Source organism: Gymnogyps californianus, chromosome 28 (assembly GCF_018139145.2).
Source record: "Gymnogyps californianus isolate 813 chromosome 28, ASM1813914v2, whole genome shotgun sequence".
NCBI lineage: Eukaryota > Metazoa > Chordata > Aves > Accipitriformes > Cathartidae > Gymnogyps > Gymnogyps californianus.
In genome coordinates this window covers 6241319-6261271 of record NC_059498.1, presented here as the reverse complement: position 1 = coordinate 6261271, position 19953 = coordinate 6241319, and the positions used below count along the sequence as shown (strand labels likewise).

Below are 19953 nucleotides of genomic sequence, written 5' to 3'. Positions count from 1 at the left end.
CGGTAGACACCACACTGCAGAACTGGGCATGGGTTTGCCATTTATTTAAGTGCTCTATACATTTTGGCCACAGTTCCTGCTGTCCGGGCAGCCGGTGCCACTGGAGCATGGATGCTATCCTGACTCACCTCTCTGCCGGACGCTTCGGCAAAGGCTCAGCTACTTCCACTGCTGCAGAGCTGCACCGGTGAGTGACATTTTAGAAGCAGCGAAACAGCATAAGACACCTTGGGACCAAATCCACCCCCGCTGCCGTCTGCTGCCAGCAGAGATGAGCAGCCTGGGGGGCTGGCGAGGGAACAGCTCGGTCTAAATTACACTGGCCCACCTTGGCCTCTGGTTAGCAAAGATTGCTCCTGTAAAGGCTGCTGCAATTGCACTAGTTGCTGGGTTAATGCATTCATACCTTGAAGAGACAGCATTGAGGGAAGTGGGCCCTTTTGTCATCACAGAGAAGATGAAAACCCTTCTTAGTAGCCAACAAGCTTCGGTGGCCAATGCAGCACATCTCAAAGGAGTTTGCATTTAACAGCCCTTGCTCAAGGGGTGCTGCACCTCAGCCGCTCCCGGGGATGACTCCTTTCCCCTTGTGAAGGGGCAGCATGCGTTACAGCTACAGGGAGGCTGGAACCTGCTGGGCATTGTCAGGAGCAAATACCATCAGCAGGAGATGGGCTTTTTTTTTTTGTCCAAACCCAGGTGCCATTAGGCAGCTGCTGGGGGAGCTGGGGCTTAACTGGATTAGCACTACTGTTAATAAGTGCACTACCTCAGCTTACAGGGGCACGAGAGGACAGTCCTGAGACTCGTCTCTTGTTTTACCCGAGTTACCGCTTGCATCCTGGAGCCCTTTCCCGAGTTTCTTGGAAGTCACTGCCTGACTCATACCAAGGTCAAAGAAAACAAAGCCACCTTTTAAGTACAAACAGCTCAAACCCCAAACGCCCTCCCAGATCACTACTTCTCCATTTGCAGATCAGGTCTGGAAGGCAACAGGCTATGCAGACCAGCCCCAGACCTGCCGTGAGGATGGCAACGGAGCTCTCTGCCGGTCCTACAAGTGAGAGCCAAGTGCCATCACCACTGCCCAGAGTCTTTGCAAATCCAGAGGATTTTTCCTGTGGCTCAGCAGCAGTTTTTACAGAGATCCCCAATTTTAACAGCCCCATCCCCTGAAGAGCACTGAGCTGGAGGGCTGCACACAGCCCCCAGGCTGGCAGGAAAGCCACGCAGTGAGACATATGGCTCCTTTGAAGGGCAAATGCAATTTTTAAGTTGTATGCACCGCCAGCCAGAGCAGCACTTACGGCTCAGCCACGGCCCAGGAGCTCCCGTACTATCTGCTGGTGCCGCCAGCCGAAATCATCCCATTGCCATGGCAACTGCATCCCATGCCCTGGGCATGCTAATAACGCTTGGGAGAAGACGAGTCCCCAGCAGCAGCAGCCTCCGGATGCAGGGAGGAGGGAAGCCCCAGTCACTGTGAGGGCTGGAAACTGAAATTCATCCCTGTGGAGCTCAGAGAAACTGAAAAGCCATGGTTGTAGGGGGGGAAAAATAAAAATAATCCAAAAGACAGCTAACAGCCCTGCTTCTTGCATTTACAGGAACACCGTACCCACAGCGGCTGTGCCCTGCTACAGCCGCAGTCTGGCAAGGGAGAGGAAGAGATAGCCATAGACCGCACAGACTACGCTAGAATTAGGTTTCCGCTTCTGTTAGATTTTGAGGAAACCTCCCAAGGATTTGAGGCAGCTTTTTACTCAGCCTTGAGCCCCTACAGACTGTTGTTAGCAGGCAGGAGTAATCTGTCCGTCTGCGCCAGGCGTAGGATGAAACGCACAAGTTGAGCGTCTTCCCCTAAGATTAGGCATCGCTTTTCTCCCCAGCTCACGAGATCTGCCTGATAACGAAAAGGCATTTCAGTCCTTGGGGAATTTAAGGCCAGGGTTTCCTGATGCAGGAGCGGCGACAGCCCCCCGCCGCCGAAGCCAGCGCTTCCCCCTGCCCAGCCAGTACAAACACAGACACCCGGATCCCTGCCACACACCAGAGAGGGGAAAAGCATCTCCTATGCATGAGAATCAGCCACAGTAATAGTCAGCAATAAATTAAATCTTAATGAGACGGCAGTGAGTGAATTGCCTTGGGTTGGGAGCACGGGAGGCAGCATGTGCGTGGGAACGGGGCATCTGCGGGATCCGCAGCGAAGATGGGCTCGTCCCTCCTCGCGTGGGGTGGTCTCATGGCAGAGCAGACCCGGTTCTCCCCCTTCTCACAGTCAAAACGGAGGCAGGAGCAGAGCTGTGGGTCCTCACTGCCCTCCCCCAGCCGTCACCATAAATAGGTCTTGGCTGGGGAAGCAGGGAAGGGGGAGGGTGCTTATTGCTCAACCTGCCTCGCTCTTTCAGAAGAAGCGCGAGCAACACACGCCAAATCCACCCGTGCAATTACCAAACAGCCATCCTCACCAAGAAGGACCAGAGCCGAAGGCTTCCAAAACTGGAACCAGCAGGAATTTCAGTGCCCACCACAGCAGCTTCCACGCAGCACTGAGCCCCAAGTCTGCGGAGGAAGAGGCTTTCTGCCAGGAGCTGCAGAAGGGATCACGCTGCAAGAGCTCGTCTGGCCGCTGCCAGCAGGTCCCCTGCCAGCGTCACGCTCGTGTACACCCCTGTGACACGTGCACACCTGCCCTGATGCCCTTCACTCCCTCCCTCTGCTGCAGAACCACTTGCTTCCTAAGTTAGTGCAACAGGTAGAGAACTGTGCAGGGAACAAAAGTCACATTAAGGGAAGATGGAGCCCTGAAGGGTCATTAGAAAAACCCTCCCGGCTCCACAGGCTTCAGGCACAAGCAGCCTGAGAAGACAAACAGGGGGAAGCCGCTTCAAACCATCCCTCTTCTGACAAACTGCAAGGAAATAATTAGTCCCACGCACCCTTAGATGTGACATTTGTGTAAAGTCTGCTGCTAAGTAATAGCTATTCAGGCAAAACCAGTAACCTTCCAAGAACAAGTGGGAGCCAGGGGAAAAAACCACCCATGCGAGCTACCTGTAGGGAGGTGGCCCCTGGTTCCTACTTCTGGCTGATGCTCCAACAGGATCCAAACGCTTTGCTCCCGTTTTGGCAGGAGCACCACGGTGTTTTCCCTGCCTGAGGGGACAGGGATGCAGGAGGGTGAAGCAGGAAAGGAGCCAAGTTTCAGCGGGTCTCAAGGACTGCCTGGTGCTCCGCAGCTTTGGTGATGCTGTGGCAGCCGAGCCGGCGGCTACGAAGCAGGAGGGGTGCAGAGCCCAGGCAGGATGAGTGCATGTCGAGCCCTCGGCATCCCCACAGCCGCTCCATCAGCCAGGCAGACACGGATTATTTTAACAACTGATGGAGAGGAGCCTGCTGGTCTCGGCGGCAGAGCCGCCAGACGGCCGGTGGATTGGCCTCGCACTTCGGGGTCTCTCCTCGCAGACACTGCTGGCATCCATCCTCTGCCTGATTAGAGTTTAACGAATGGGGGACACGGGATCCCTCCCCCCACCCGATCCCCCGCCACAGGGGGGCTGCTGTCAGATTAAGCAAAGCAGCAGGCGAGTATGTGGGGCAGCGGGACACGTGATGGAGCGAAGGCTTGGTACTTGGGGCGGCGCACGCCGGCGTCGCATCCTTGCTCGGGTCTGGCAGAAGAACACCCCCTTTAATCCGCAGCTCCACAGGACCTCGGCTGATTACACCCCTCAGGAGAGACACTAAGGAAAGCCACCCCAGATTTCACACGCTGCAAAAGTAATTGAACAGCCAGCTAAGGAGGGGAGGAGCACAGTGATGGCAGAGACAGCCCCGCTTCCCAGAGGTTGTGTGCCCTGTGCAGGCAGCCAGCCCCCGGCTCAGCACGGGGCATCTGCCCCCCCAGAGACAGACAGCCCAGAGCTGTTTGCTTTCTGCATCCCAGCAGCACCTCCAGCCTGGCAGGTGCCAGCCACTTGCCACCCTCAAAAACCCACAAAAACCCAGTGCACACAGTTCCTCCTCCAAAGAGAGGAGCTTTATGGCCCACAGCAAGACCCTGTGTACGAGCCCTTGGCAAGATAACCCAGCGAGGCTGCGCCGGTCCAGCCACAGCCACCAGAGACGAGGCATTTTTTGTTGCCTTGCTAAATCAGGTCAATCGAGTCTCCTCCAGCCAGCCAGAGCCCGTCTGGCTCCTGCATTAGGAGTTGTTTGAGTAGGGCAACTCCGAGGCAGACGAAAGTTTACCCCGCTGCTATCAGCAAGTCGCAGGGTTCCTGCGGGAGAAGGGTCTGTCTGCTCTGTGCGTCTCGCAGCCCTTCCCCAAGCAGCTCTGCCTTTCCCCCCAGCATCACTACGGACACCCTCGCACAGCCGCGGCAGAAAGCTCACCCGGTTCACTTGAGGGGCCGCTAGCAATAGCTGCGTGACCAAAGGCAAGGCTAAGGTAGGAAGCTCCTTTAGCAGGGACATGAGAAAGCAAACACAGATCCCCTCCTCCCATATACCTGGGCAGTATTTTCACTTTCCCGGACCTAGGGCAGTAGCATAAAGGGTTTGCCAGTGATCTCACTTCCAGATCAATGCGAACCTCTAAGCACTTGCACCCCATCACGTCCCAGCCCTGCCCTAAAAGCAGCGTTTGCCCCCGAGAACTGCCTTCCCAGGAAACCAAATTAAGTAACAGCACTTGAACTTCTGCCTTTGGAGCTTCTCACAAGCTGGGAACAGAGTTAAACTTCTCCAACAAAGAGACTGGTGGGACACATCTGTAAAAACTCATTTAAGCATAGCATGGCACTGTCCAGGTGCTCTACAAAGAGCCAACTGATGCAGGTCTGTTAGCTACAGGACCCAGACTCTGCATCTTCAGCATGACTCAAACCCATATCTGTTCCTCCAGCCAGGCTAGTTTACACCACAGATCATGTGCGAGATGACTGAGTGTTCAGAAGAGCCTCTCTAGCTCAAAGCGTTGCTTGGATTCAAGTACAAAGTGCTTTTGGCAGACTTGTCCAGCAAGCAGCAGCACAGACTTCAGCACTGGATGCAAACACACCGTCCCTTCCCCACCCACAAACCTGCACCTCCAAGAGGTGACAGTCACCTTTGTGCAGCTGTACCAGGGTTTTGGGAAAGAAGAGTTAAACAAAGGAAGTAATAGGCTCGGCTCTGCCAGAAGGCTCCCAAGTTCACATCCTGCCTTTCAAAGAGTTGCCGATTCTTGGGGAGAAGCTTAAAAAAAAATAAACTGTTCTTTTTTTTAATAATAAAAGCGGCACCACGCCTCTTTGCAGAGGGCTTGCAAACATCCTACTATAAAAGAGCAGGCTGCAGAGAAAGACTTCAGTTCCTCCCAGCATTTTCAGGGAGAAGCTGCCAAAATGGCTGGTCCAGCCCTCCACGTGTGCAGCTGCTGCCTTCTCACAGCATCTGCTCGCAGCCCGCCCAAAAATTGGCTTTGCATAGAGCAACTCAGAGCACAACTTTGTAGGATACTGTTTTTCAAAGACCCTCCCATTGCCCACCCAGCGTACTGGTGCCAGGCTAGCACAGGGCTGGAGGAGGCAGGAGAAGCAAAACCCGTCGCCACCAGCTCTAGCCCGGCTGTCTTGGCACGGGACAGCAGCGGGGAGCAGGGTTTTGCTCAGCCAGCTCTGCGCTCCGTGAGCGCGGGCAGCATCCACCTCACCCCCGTCCCCAAAGGCTCTGCCAGCAGTTACCCAGGGTGTTGCAGAGCCGCACGCCGCCTAAGTAAAAAACAGCCTGTTTTCACAAACCTGCTTTAATCCATAATGGAAAGATTTCAAGGGAATGCAGGAGAATAGGCGTTGCCAAGCTGTGAAGTCAGAAGTCGCTTCTGGAAAGGGCTCTGCTCATCACGTTGCTCCCCCCCTCCCACCGCTGAGCCCCCAAAACAGAGCAGTGCCTGTCCTGTCCTCCCCCCACCGCTGTTTATGGGAACAGAGCAGGCATCGCAACAGAGCTGGGTTTTTCCACAAGGTTTTTTGGCCCCAGGCGTGGATAAGCAAGTTTAGGAAAGTCAACATTCATCTGCAGCCTGTCCCCCCGCCCCAGCGAGGTCAATGCTGGGCAGCCCTTGCTGCAGACTCAGCCCAAACCCTCTGCTCCTGGCTCCAAGGACGCTGCGTGGCTGCTGCCCTCTCCCCTGGGCAGGGCTGCAGGCAGCTGCCAAGCCTTGGAGCTCTGCCTGAACCCACAAACCCACCCGTGCAGGGCGAGCTGCGCTGCTGCCTGCCAGCCCAGGAGGAGCGGGGAAGCTGGCTCGGTTTTGCTGTGCTCCATGCACAGCAGGACAGTGACAGCGGGAGGACCCTCACCCACCGATGCAGCACACCCTGACTACAGGGGATAGCGTTTCTCGGAGAAGCAGCTCACTTACCATCTGCTTTGCTAGGATGAGATGGTTTAGTCTTTAACAATAAGCAGGCACCAAGCACCTGAAGCAGGAGCACATATTCTCCTCCTCCGAACTCCAGGAGGAGTTGGGAAACATCTACCGGGTGGGTGGAGAACACCTGGGGCTACTGGGAAGGAGCAACATGGCAATGCAGGGTGGGCCCGGGAGGGAGAGGAGTTACCTGCAAAGAGTCATGGTGAGATTTCCCCTCGCCCACCTCTGCAGAGGCTTTACCCGCTTTGGGTTGTGCACACAGGGGCATCACTGGTTTAAGCTGATCTCCAGCCATGGCGAGAAGGTGACAGCCACAGATGGGGCGGAGGGAGGGCAGCAGAGCCCGACAGAAGGGTTTTGGGTTTCCAGGAGGAATAGCATCAGCTGAGAGGTCCGTGGTACACAGACAGCACTTGGAGTAAGCCCTTCCCAAGCACTTCAGAAACCAGAGGCTCCACCCCAAAGAGGATTCGCCAACATTTGCAGCCTTCCAGCCATTAAATCATGGCATTACTCCGGAGAGCTTTCCCATATACCATATCCCCTCTCCCCCACAGAGGAGGCATCAGCGAGCCCTTCCCCAAACACAGCAGGGGTGAAGCAGAGGTACCCTGTATCCCCCAGCTCCCCAAAGCCACGTGTGCTGGGGGTCCTTCCCCCCCACAGCAGCATACGGGGAGGCCAGCCTTCATTTACGCCAAGACAAAAAAGCAGAGTCTGTTCAGAGCTCCATGGCATGCAAAGTGTGCACACCAAGACAGAAAGGCAGTTCTTCTCATCCAGAAACTCGGCACAAATAAAGCATGGGATAAACACCTGGACTCCGTCCCAGCAACACAGTTGTTCCTCTTTCCCTTCCTGCCCCCCCCAAACTTGGAAGATCACTTTATTAACGTAGTAGGCTGCTACCAGATGGAGCAGAGAGGAATGCCAAGAACAGATCACTGCCTCCTCGTGAAGCTCAGAGCAGCTTGCTAACTTTTTCCAAGCAAGGAGTTAGCCCAGAGGTATTGGGCTGCTTGCTCTGCGTGGAAAAGCAAGGATTTTAACGGTGACAAATCTGCCAGGGAGGTTCTTTGGGTCATCACCAGGAATTAAAGGTTTTACAGCTCCCGTTCAGAGTCGCTGTGCCCCAGTAACACTAGGTGCTAGGTCTAGGTAAGCCGGGCAGGGCAGCTGCCGAGCCCGGAGCTGCTTGCCCTGACTCAGCGAAGAGGAATGTCAGCCCCAAGATCCCGATCCCCCGGGACACATCGGCACGCACGCCACCGCCACGCTGGGTGTGGTTTCTCTGCAAGGAAAGTCAGCTCCTTGAAGGAAAGCTGAAGTCGCACGAGTACGGCAGATGGAGGGAGCGGGGACCCCGCTGACACACCTACGTAAGATATTTTTGGCAGTCTTGCTTAGCCTTTAGCCCCTTTTTGAAGGGGAAAGAAAAATGCAGTTTAGCAAAGGGGACGTGGAGATGCAGCACCGCTGCTATCTCCTTGTGCTTTGCACTGGCAGGGCAGCCTGAGCCAGGACTACAGCAAAGGTGAGCAGAGGGTCTCGGTCGGCAGCACCGTCTCCCCGTGCACGTTCAAACAAAGGATGCTGCACGTCAGGCCGGGCTGCCTCTCCTTGGTGGGGGAGGAGGGACTGCTGAGCAAGTAGGCCATTAACTTCCTGCCAGCTAGTCTGCAGCAGTAAGGAAATAAAAAAAAAAATCCAGCACCGTGGGGTGTGCAGGCAGCAGAGACAGCCCCTCTGATCAGCCATGCTCCAGCAGCAGGATGCCAGCACAGGGGATGCATGTGCGCAGCCAGGGCATGGCTTTCCGAGCAGAGATACATCCAACGGGGCATTTGCTTGTTCATCAGCACGAATTTGGGCAAACCCACAGCTCCGAGATAAAGTCTAGCCTCAGGTTTCGTCTAGATGTCCTCAAGGGAGAGGAGCAGAATAACCTTGTAGCCGAGACAGAGGCAGAAAAGGAGCCTCTTGCCCAGGATGCTGCTCCATCTCCCCACCTCACAGCTCCACACCCAGGCGTACGCGAGCTCCTCTCCGCATTTCAAGCGGCAGCACTGCCCAGTGATGTCTCTGAAGATGCCAACTCCCCAGACCAAATATACAGCTTTGAACTCTCAGACAGGATTTTCAAGGCACAGATGTGTGCTGCACGCTGAGCCACCACCAAGGCAAAGCACGGAGCTGCGGGTCACCAGGGCTGTCTGGATGGAGGGGACCAGAGCCCTGCTGCTGCAGGTACCACCTCCATTTGGGATGCACAGCTAAGGGACACAGCCCCGATCCCCCAGCCTCAGCCCTGCTAGCTGCAGCACAGAGCTCTGTTACCCCTTCAGCACAGCAAGTAAGAAATTAAAGCCTCCATATAATGCATATTTGGGTCGCCTTGAACACACATGCAGTCTTGCCTGTCCTTTGCAGCCAGGCTCTCCCCCACCCTTCATTTGCAGAAGCCTCAAACTTCACCTGGATATTGCCCTTCCTCCACTTCTACCTCTTTTAGTTCAAAGTGCTCCTGTAAAGAGATGAGCCCAGCCTTGAATGCTGCTTCCAGCAAACAACCAGTCACCCCAGTACCCAGCTGAAGTCAGAAGAGGAACGGTGAGGAGGGTGGAGACCGTCAGATCTGCCACCAAGCAAGTTCCCAACACTGATGGGCATGGGGAGGGCAGAGGGCAGAGTTAACCAGCCACCTTCTTGAAAGGCTTCACAGATTTATTGCTGGGGTAATGTCAGATAGGGAGGAAGCCCAGCCCTCTTCCTCCTGCTCTCTTGAAGAAAGAAACTCAGGAATTTGGCAGAAGGCCACAGCCCAAACAGAGGAGACCCTGTACTAAGGCATGTTCAGAAAAGCAGCCTCTTCCCTGCCAGGATAAACGTTGCTTTTCCACCCCCTTCTCGGGGGACAGAAGATGTTGCCCCTCAGCTCCAACACGAGCAAAAAACTGCTTGGAGAGGGTGGACTCCTTCTGGGCTGTCCTTTGCCAGACACACTCACCTTGCCTGGACTTTTCTTCCTCCCCAGGATACGCCGGGGCCAGCAGCTGAGAAGGAACCAAACCCATGTCCAAACCCACATCCTCTGGCTGGAGCTTCCCTTCACCCCACGTCTGGGCATTGCAACCGTACAGCCTCCAGCCCAGCAGACATGAGGCAAAGCCTCCTGTGCCAGCAGTTCTCAGCTGCTCTCGCTACCCTTTGCTTTAAGGCATGGCCAGGCAAAGTAGGAAGAACAAAGCATTTAATGCGGGTTTCTGTGCACAGTTTTGAACATCCAGGGCTACCCTGGGGTAGAGGGCAAGACAGGCAGCTGCCTCTTCTTCAGGGAGGCTGTTAAAGGGTTAAGACAGCAAGCCAGCATCAAAGGGAGCAGAGGGGGTTGAGAAACTGAGATGGGTCGAGGTTGCGCAGACTCCTTGGAATCTCAGGAATTTCCCATTATTATCCCACTTCCCTTCCAGCAGCCTGGAGGGAGAGAGCACAAGAACAGGACCCCAGGCCCATCCCTACGGCCAGAGGCAGAAGCACCATGGTGGCAGGCAAGGCTCTCTGCCACAGCTGGTACCAGGGTGACCACGATCCAGAGAAGAAAGCGTTGGTTCAGGACACTGAGGAGAGCTCAGGGGTCTTATCTCCTGCAGCCCTCTGCAAATCAAGGTCTCAAGCTCACAGATCCCAGGCTGGTTGGACCACCACGGCAGGTTGAGAGACCTGCACAGTCCAAAACCAAGTATCCCTCTAATCAACAGTTCACCCTGCCTCAGACCACAGCTTTCCACCTCATACCATTCCAGTACTCCAGGAAGTTCCCAGTTTCACCTCAGAAGCTGGAGCTCTACCAGTGCTGTTGGCCCCGATATAACTAGATAACCAAGGGTTATTTGCTACTTCTCACTCAGTCGCCACCGTGCATTTCAGGTGAGATCCCAGGACACAAGCATTACAAGCCAGGACTCGAACGCTACACATCTCATCTCAGTTCAACAGAAGTTTTGGACTTTGGACAAGTCACAATCATCAGCAATGCCTGCTATCAGCAATAACCAACCTACAAGACAGCTAAGGAAGTGGGAGGTTTTTGCTAAGGCACCGTATGGCTGATGGTCTTACCGCTTCTCCTTTCTACTTGTCTTAGACTTTAATAGGGCAATACCCATCTTAGAATGACGTTGTCAGGATTAATGTTTTTAAAGTACTCTGTGAATGGACCATGCTATACAAGTGCTAAGTAGTATTATGTTATCTAATTTTCTTTCTAAGAACTGTTAGTGTATAAGAAGCAGCTACAAAAATCTTATTGCAAAGCTGCTTTATAGACATTAAGAAACATGTCAGGTACTTAGAGTTCAGTACTTCCCTATGGGCTGAGGAGGAACTAGCATTCATTTGCAACAGCAGAGCCCAGAAAGCTGTGCACAATTAAGGGTCCTCCTTGATAAGGAGGAAAAAAAAAAGGGGGGGAGAAAAACCAGTGAACATCCACCACTCAGAAGCAGCCTGAAAGATCCAGAAAGCAAAGTGCGGTGCAGTACAGGCAGCTGCTCTTGTTCTACCCTGCTCTGCCTCCATCTCCCCCACGCTGCTCAGGAGAGAAGGATTTCACATTCAAGTTGTATTTACCTTCAGATGCATTTACCTTCCCAACATCCAGGGCAAGCGCCAGTAAATTAGGGTGAATGCACTTGGCCACGAGCCCAGCAGAGCACAGGCTGCAGTGACACCCGTGTCCCTCGCTGTTTCACACGCCCCATTCCCCTGGCCCAAGAGGGCACTTCTCCTCTCCCCAAACACCTGTATTCCGTTGGGGTAGTATAAACCCCTTTTTATTTCCCCTTCTTTAAGGGGATACAGATTAAGATCAACTCCATGTAAATGCTGGCCTGTACTTGAATTTTATTCACCTTTTGTCTGCCTGAGCTGGAACTGGAGAGCAGCCATCAGCTGGCATTTAAGCCTGGAAAACACTGGTTTAATATTGGCATTAATTGGCCTGTGCGACCCCTTCAGCCAGGGCTTCACATGTGCTCCCACAAAATGCTGCAGAGCAGCAGGAAAAGGCAGTTTCTGCAGAGGTCAGGGTTCCCCACACCCCTCATTTCGAGGACTGCTGCTTAAGAGGGAGGAGGATCCAGCAAATCCTACAGCATCTCCCAGGCCCAATGCCTTCTCAGCGGCAACAAGAGCAGGTAGCAGAGACTTACGCATTGCAATACGGCTTCTTCTCGTAGCCCTTGTAGTTTTTCATGTTTAAGGTCATCTTGCAGGTCTCGCAGTGGAAACATGCTTTATGCCAGAACTGGAAACAGAGACAAGAGAATCATTAACACAAGTGACTTGCAAAACAGGGCCACGTCCCACTAGAATCGCACAACTCAAACTCAGCAGCTCCTCCAGCCTAGAGATGTCAGTGATGGCATCCATGACCCCTGCAAAACCCAGAGGACAGACAATATTCTTACTAGTTTAGGACACAAGTAAATTCCCCCGACCCTCCCAATGCATCGTATCTCAACAGGGCAGCAACATTTGTGACTTGCATTACAGCAGCATCTTGCTTCCTTATCTCCAGACCAGGAATTCATGGGCTCAGCCAAATACGGGACAAGGAGAAGCCGCCTACTCAGGAAGATGCACAACATAAACCCCTGTGAGCAGGGAGCCTGTCAGCAGAGTTAACAGCTGTGGTTTGCAGGCTTCAAAGTTGCTGCTTTAGGGTTTTTTGCTGATGTTAGCCAAGAGATAGCCAGAAGAGCAGGTCAGGTAAGGCTGCACACAGACACCAAGCCAAGGAAACGAAGACAGAGAAGAAAAGGTTCTCATGAGAAGCAGACAGTCCAACACAGACGGCTCAAAGGTCCTCACCACAGATACCGCCCTTCTGCCTGCGACTTGGGTGGCTAATCCCAAACTTCACAAACCCTACGGCCCAGAGGATGCAGGATCGCCCCCAAGCACTCCTCGTCCCCCCCCGCTCCTCACGGTGGGGCTGTCAAGAGCTACAACTGCTTTTGCCAGGGCTGCAGCCTAACGCAGCACAGGGCTGGGGAGACAGCGACAGGGAAGAGGAGCTGCTAGCCTGACGTTTTGGTGAAGGTAGTTTTTGCATCCTCTCCCCCACAGCTCTTGCTCCAGCAGCCTCCAGTTGACCCCACATCCCACCTGAGGTCTGTCATCCGACCAGAGCTGGACAGCAGCACGGCTCTCCTTTTAACCAGTGAGGCACGCTCAGACTCAAGGCTAAAGACACAGCCCCTGAAACTCAGCTCATGACCCTACATTACGGGTTGCAACACCTAATGAACTCTAAAGAAGTGTTTAAAGTTTTTAGGGCTACTCTTAAGGAAATTATTTCCACTTGGCATTTAACTGGCCCGAGTGGCTTTCTAGGCTGGAAGGAGCCCGATGAGAACAGCTCAGAGCTGCTACCAAGCAGTTCTGCAAGGCTGCTCAACCCCACGCAGACCAAGGCTGGTGCCCTGCCAGTCACCAAGCGACCAGACTTCGTGCTTCCTCCGGCAGCCACAGCCACTGGGACTGGAGGGCTCCGGTGTGACTTCGCAGGGACCAGACCAGGCACCGCAGAAAGGAAAGCACACATGCAGGAGCCGAGCTGGAGCAGTGCAACAGGGAAAGCACAGCCCGAAGCAATGTCTTTACTCACTCGAAGCAACGTCTTTACTCACTTGAGGTAAGGCAGTCCTGCCCTAGGGTTGCCCTCCCTCCTCAGCTGACACCCCCCCCCCCCTCCTTAGCACATAAACCGCCCAGCACCACCCTGCAAAATCAAGGGAAGAACAAGCCGAAAGCCACATCAGCAGCTCATAACACCAAGTAGATTACAGTCAACAAGCCTGCAGTGTGACACCCAGGACTGGGAGCCAGGCACATATTTAACATGCAGCAAGCAAACCCAGGGAGAACAACTGGCGTTGTTGCTATGATTTCCACCCTTAAGCTTTTAAAAAGTCATTTCCACCACTGCAACTACTGGCTCGGTCTGTGTTCCTGCAAGGAAACGGCAAGAGCCAAGCCTAAGCCCTTCTGCCACCTACCCGCAGGTACCACACCCCGGTGCACAAACACTGCCACGGCTCTACGAGACTATGACTCAGCCCAGAAGGACGATTTGCCTCATTTCAGTTGCTCAGAGCAACATATTTGTTCTTTTCCTCTAGTTATACAAGTTCCTCCAGAGCCTGCCGCTAACAGCGAGGGGGGCTTCTTACTGCACCACACGCTGCTCTGTACCAACACCCTCCTTCACATCCAGCCTGCACAGGATTATGCTTCCCCCCTCCCAGCCTTCAGACCCTTCAAGGACAGACAGATCAACAGCAGAGTCCCAAGTTCTTCAGGCATCTTGAGAGTTACAGCCTTTTGGTTGAGCTACTGCCACATTAGAGGTAATTAACAGACCTCTCCAAGCTTGTCAGCCATTCATAGCACCGTAATAGCTGTGCATAAACACCAGGGATGCCACTATAAATATGTAGAGATGAACTGACAGCCGACATGACTTCAGAGCCTCTTCCTCCGAGGAATACCCAGGCTCCCAAGAGCCAAGGAGTATCTGGCAAGGCCAGCTGTCCCCCTGCCCGTGGCAGCCTCCACAATAAGCACAGCAGAAGCGATGCACTCAGGCAGCCTTTACCCCCAGCCGGAGAGCAATTAATGCATATTCTTGCCTCAGTTCACATTAGGCATTGTTCAGCAGAGGTGTTTCTGTCCTGTGGCTCTTACAAAGGACTCTCTGCAGCCCGAGCAGGCAGCCAGGCTACCCAGAGAGCACTACCCCTTAAGTCTTGCTGCCGCTAAACTTTGTCTTACCACTGACAGTATTAATGCTGGATCCACAAATCTAAACCAGCACTAAAAGGAGGGCTGCAACACAGAACTGACACAGGGGAACAGCAATTACGTAGGCTTCCAGTAACACTACCGCTCACCCTCCAGCACGGCTGCAGAGAAAGAGGACAAGTCTCAAATAGGTTTTTAGAGGAGCATTAACGCTTGTGCTTTCCAATTCCAAGTTTGAAGTGCTCCGAACATCTGGAGGCGATCCCAGGTACAACTGCACGGCGCAGCTCGCCCCACATCCCAGCGGGCCGTACTCTACGAGAAGCACGCTGGCTGCAGTCCAGGCGGGCTGCTCTTGGAGAGATGGAGCCCTGTAAGCAACTTTGCCACTCACAGCAGCCTAGATCTGGGGACAGAGCTCGCAGCCACAGTACACGTTGGTGTATCCATTTATAGCTCATGCTACAGCCGCCCAACATCCCTCCACCAAGCAAAGCTGCTGCTCCACGCCCAGGAGCAAGCATCACTTGAGACTCAAGGGTTAGAGGACAACGTAAGGAGAGACTCCTTGGGCCGAAGGCAAATCCTCGATCGGGTCTAATGCGCTGTAACAGCTAATTCTAACTTCTACTCATTTTAGAGAAAGTCATCTGACATCAGCTTTACGTGGGTTCAGCAGTTGCAGCTGCAACCACCAAACCCCGCGACACCCGCTCCAGCGACGGGCGGCACAGGAGATGTCACTTCCCCAGCGGAAGCCAGGCACATCACCCAGCACCTTATCTGGAGAGCTGGCGGGGAGGCGTGGGGGAAGGGAACACCCCCCGTTTCCCCAAGCAGGGCATTTGCCTTTCGCAAGGTGACGATGTGGAAAAAGTCAAGAGGCAGAACTCGCAGGCAGAGTTTCACCCAAGCCGGAGCTGTCGGCAGGCAGTCTCCACTTCTCTAGCCGCTGCGCTGCATTTGTAAAGTCTGGTGAGGAAAACTTGCTGCTTTATTTGCTGTGAATCTCAGAAGGGAAACGGGCTTCCCTGATTTCACTACCAGGAGCAAGCCAAGCACATCTGCCTGTCAACACACCAGCACAGGCACCGAAAGCTTAAATGCAGCTACGCGCACACTTCTCCTCCCAGAAGCCCTTCCTTGTTGCTGCCTGTGGTTCAACTTCAGCGCTAGCAGCGCTTACGCAAACAACACCAGAGCTGCCCTTTGGACTTTGCTCCAGGTAGAGCGAAAACAGGGGACAGCCACTCCAATAACACCGTGCTTATCCCGTGCTTTCACATGAAGCGGGTAGGCTCTTCCAGCCAGAAACCCCAGGAAAAATTAGCACAGGGGGAGTTAGCAGGGGGTAGCTGTTCAGTTAGGGGCATGCTGTATTACAAGGCTGACCGTGCAATGATTTTTAGCAAGAGAAAGCTACTAAGACCCCTAGAAGTACAAGATGATGACTGCAACCGCCTGCCTGCTCCCAAACAGCTAGAATACATGGTCTCAGGATGCACATCAGCCATGCCCTCACGGCAACGCACCACTGCCAGCTCAGAAGTAGCACAAAACCCAGACACTGGCTGCGCAGGAGGAAGCAACGGGTCGTGTCCCCCCCTTCCCTTCCAATTATCCACAATTCGGATACCCCGCAGCTACTCGAGGCCAGCACAGGCTTCAGAAGACAGAGCCACTTCACTGCTCCGAACAACCAGGACAGTCCCTGGGACACAGGGCCGATAGTTCAGCTTCAAGCCATTCCCAGCTTAAGGAAGAAACATCATCTGTTAAAAATGCGAGCAACAGGGTCTGCTGAAGCTCAGGAATGCCGCTGCATTCTTCGAGTTACTTTTTTTAGTCCCTAAACTGGTCGTCCCAGAAGCCTGGAAGAGGAGGGGGAGGAGAGCGGCTCAGCTCTCCAGGAGGGGTTAGTTCAGAGGCAAATCCCACGGGAGCCGTGCAGCACAAGGGATGGAGACACCACCATCGCCTTCTTCACTGGACCTCACCTCCAGCACCAGCGGAGGCAGGTTTCACTGGAGCTTTGTTTTTTGACGGGAAAATACTCAAAAAAAGAAGAGACACGCTCAAAGCACTTGCGCACCACGTTAAGGCAGGCAGCACAAACTATAAAAATTGAATTCTGGAACGCAGAAGTATCAATTGGGATGGAAGATTAAAAAAAAAAAACCAAACCAAAAACCCCAAAAGCTCGGCTAATGCAAACCAGATGAGGTTCCCGGCTTCAGGGGAAGCGTTAACTGTTGCTTTCCATCGGCCTCCGCAGCCGCCCGGCTGCAGCCTCCCGCGACACCGGGGCTGCCGCCGCCGCCGCCGCCTTTTAATTATCTATGAGGAAAAGGCCCGGCCGCTACCAGCAACGGCTCGGGCAGAGGGCTCCGGTCCACGTCCCCCCGACACGGTACAGGGAGGTGCCACCTCCGGTACCCCGTGGCTAGAAGAAGCGTGGGTCCCCACGCCGCGGGACAGCCGGGTCCTACAGCAGGGCGGACCCCCCCCTCCCTCCCCAGGACCCTCAGAGAGGGGTGGGCAGCGTGGAGATACCCCACGGGGGGGGGGGGAAGAACCATCCCACCCATGGGAGACCTCACAGACTCTTGGTATGCCCCCATCTCCCCCCCCCCACGGGAGACCCCCTCCCACGGGAGACCCCCTCCCACGCGCGCGGAGCTCACCTTATCCAGGCAGTTCACCTTCTCGGTGGGGTAAACGATCTTGCCGCAGCGGGCACAGTTGGGGTTCATAGCTGAGACTCGGGGTTCGCTCCTCACCCGCCGCCGCCACCGCCGCCTTCTTCTAGGTCTCCGCCCGCTCTGCCGCGACCCTAAATAGGCGGGGGGGGGAGGAAGAGGGGGGTGGAAGGGGGAGGGGCACCGGGGGCGCGCGGGGGCGGGGCGCACCCCCACGCGCGCGTGCACGCACACGTACACTCCCCCCCCCCCCCCCCCCCGCTGCGCAAACCGCGGCGTGGGTGGGCGCGCTCGCCTCCACGCTGTGTGTGCGTGTGCGTGTGTGTGTGTGTGTGTGTGTCCCGCCTCCGTGCGCCCGCGTGGCACTTTGCACGCGCGCGCAGCACCCCCCCACACCTTCCACGCGCGTGGAACGGGGGGGGCGGGAAGCCTGCGCACGCGTGGGGACGTAGTAAGCCCGCGCCCGGCGCTTACTACAGCAAGCGGGGGTATAGCTCAGTGGTAGAGCATTTGACTGCAGATCAAGAGGTCCCCGGTTCAAATCCGGGTGCCCCCTTTAAAGAAAATGATTTTTTCGTGGTGTGGGGTTTTCTTTTTTTTTTTTTCTCCCCCCCCCCCCACGCGTGATTCCTCCATTCAAAATAATTTTAAGCGACACCGCCGGAAAGCGCAGTGAGAGCCCCACGCCGGTGAAAGGGGAGGAGAGCGGTGCCGGCGTTGGTGAGCACGCTCCCTGCGGGCAGTCACTTCTGGGTGCAAAACAGAGAAATAACGACTCGTTTGTTAATGGGAAATGATCCACGAAGGCAGGGCAGAGACCCGCGTGGGCGAGAGGGAACACCCTCGTCTCTGTGTCTGTGCTTGGCGCGTGGTTTACCCAATCCAATTCCCAACCAGGTTTAAATTTTGAGCGTAATTTTATTGAAATGCATCGACACGAACATGAGCAGAAGGACCTTGACCTCTGCGAGGCCGGCCCCAGCCCCGTGGGGTAACGCACAGCCCCGGTTCGCGTGGGTTCTTCCCGTGTATGCACGACGACCCTTCCGCAGTGATGTTCAGCGACTCGGGTCGATTCGGGTTATTACATTACAAAAGCCTCAGTACGAACATCAATTCCATTTCTATCAGCAGATAACGACACCTTAATTCCCCTTCCCTGGAGCCTGTTACAAAAGAACAAGCCTCGGCAATCGCTATTTGCAGGCAGGCTTTAATAAAGCACACCTACATCAAACGAGGCTGCGCTCGGCTCTCTTCCCCCTTATTCATTTCAGGATGCGGCTTAAAATTGGCTTCCTTCGTTTTAAAAGCAGCTTATCTGATCCTCTCACAAAGGCGCCCACTCCTTCCCTTTCTGATCACCTCGCCCAACGCTTCCCAGCCCCCCGAACCAGCCTCCCACCCTTTCCTGGCCCATCGCAGCTTAAAATAAGACCAGCTTTTCTGCTTATCCAGCTCTTTGGGATGTGGTGGGTGGTTTTTCCTCTCTTGACTCAGGAGACGCTGCTGGGTGAGGGAGGCTCTTCATCACCCAGACGTTTTGGGTGCACACACCACCGGTTCAGCCTCGCCCCTGCACGCAGCGAAGCTGCTGCTGCTGCTGCTTCCCGGGGGCGGCCGAGGACATCGCTCCACCGAGGCCCGGCTCCAGCTGCAGTTTCTCTTTCTCTTTTCTCTTTTCACGAGCTGCATGGCGTCTGATGTCTGAAGCACCCGGCCCTTCGATTGGGTCGCCCCTGCAGCCCGGCCTGCGCTTTCCTCCCGGTGACTTTGCAGGGGCGATGGGTGCGAGCTGACATCCCGGGACCCCGCTCGAAGAGATGTGCCGGGTAGCGCCGCGTTGCAATACATTTACGTTGCTACGCCAGATAACGCTTCAGTACTTGTCTCTCATTAGCTACAAACCACGTGTTTACTGTTAGCGGTTGATTTTATAGCTGTGAAATGACAGGATACCTCTTTCCTTTCTGAAATTATCAACTTAAACATATATTTCCCATTATTTGCTTTCAAGCTGTCGAGATGCTTTCTTAGGTCTACGCAGAGCGCTCAGAGGACCAGGTAGATGAAATATTACAAGCAGCATCGCTTGTGCTTTCCTCCTGAAATTAGATTTAGGCAATCCCTGAGTAAATAAAAAATAATTTATTGCTACTAGGCAAAAATCTCTTTCACTTTGTGGTTAAATTACGCTGGAATTTGCAGAATTGCTAGCACTGAAAAATTCACAGGGAGGCAAAACCCAGACAAGGGCAATTCCTTCTGACAACACAGAAAAATTCATTTCTGGACGTGCTGTCAGGAGCACGGCGAGAGATGCAGCACGCTGCGGCCGCTCTGCTGCTGAAGCTGCTCCCAGCAGGAGCCGTGAGTGGCGGGCATAAATCGGCCGCCTGCAAAGGTTTTTCACCAGCTCGGGAAATAACTAATCGCTGCTCTGGCTCCTGCTTCTCTGCTAACGCTCTCGGTCCCCGAACCTCCGCGTGTGGCTCCTCGCCAGCCTGGGCTTTGCCGGTCCCCATCGGGAAGGGGCCACCCGGTTCACCGAACCCTCCTGCTCGGCGGCTCCGGGCAAAATGTCCCCGCGGCACCGGGGGGGGGGGGGGGAGGGTCGTGCCCACTGGTCCTTCCCGGGCAGTCACAGCAGGACGGGACCCGGGGGGTCGTGCCCGCCGGTCCCTCCCCGGGGATGGGGGGGGGGTGGGGGGGTGGGGGGGGGTGTCCCGCTGCGGCGGCGGCGCGGGGAAGGCGGCCCGGAGCGACACACCGGACGGACGGGGGTATAGCTCAGTGGCAGAGCATTTGACTGCAGATCAAGAGGTCCCCGGTTCAAATCCGGGTGCCCCCTTGTTTTTTTACTTTTTTCCCCCTTTTTTCCTCCCCTTCCTTCCCTCCCCTTCCCCGAAACCAAAAATCTAAAAAGAAGGATTTTCGCCCCAGATTATTTCCGGCGGGGACCGGTCCAAGAAAGCCTTCCCCATCGCCCGTGACGGCGGCGCACCCCAGGGTCCGGTCCGAGCCAGC

The 19953-nt window shown here is 54.9% G+C and overlaps 1 protein-coding gene and 2 non-coding genes across 3 annotated transcripts in view; 2 read left to right on the top strand and 1 right to left on the bottom strand.

Annotated features, from left to right (window-relative positions):
* The window catches only part of LASP1 (LIM and SH3 protein 1), a 34959-nt gene extending 17946 nt beyond the window's left edge, over nt 1-17013 (bottom strand). The window contains exons 1-2 of the mRNA XM_050911821.1: nt 16912-17013; nt 11632-11726 (exon numbers count right to left, since the gene is read on the bottom strand). Coding sequence (XP_050767778.1) covers nt 11632-11726; nt 16912-16980 — 164 coding nt within the window. The 5' untranslated portion in view covers nt 16981-17013. The remainder of the gene's footprint in view (nt 1-11631; nt 11727-16911) is intronic.
* Nucleotides 17014-17410: 397 nt separating this feature from the next.
* On the top strand, nt 17411-17482 carry TRNAC-GCA (transfer RNA cysteine (anticodon GCA)). The gene has a single exon. It is a non-coding gene; the product is annotated as a tRNA-Cys (tRNA).
* Nucleotides 17483-19705: 2223 nt separating this feature from the next.
* Nucleotides 19706-19777, top strand: TRNAC-GCA (transfer RNA cysteine (anticodon GCA)). Its single transcript has one exon. It is a non-coding gene; the product is annotated as a tRNA-Cys (tRNA).
* The last annotated feature ends 176 nt before the right edge of the window (nt 19778-19953 follow it).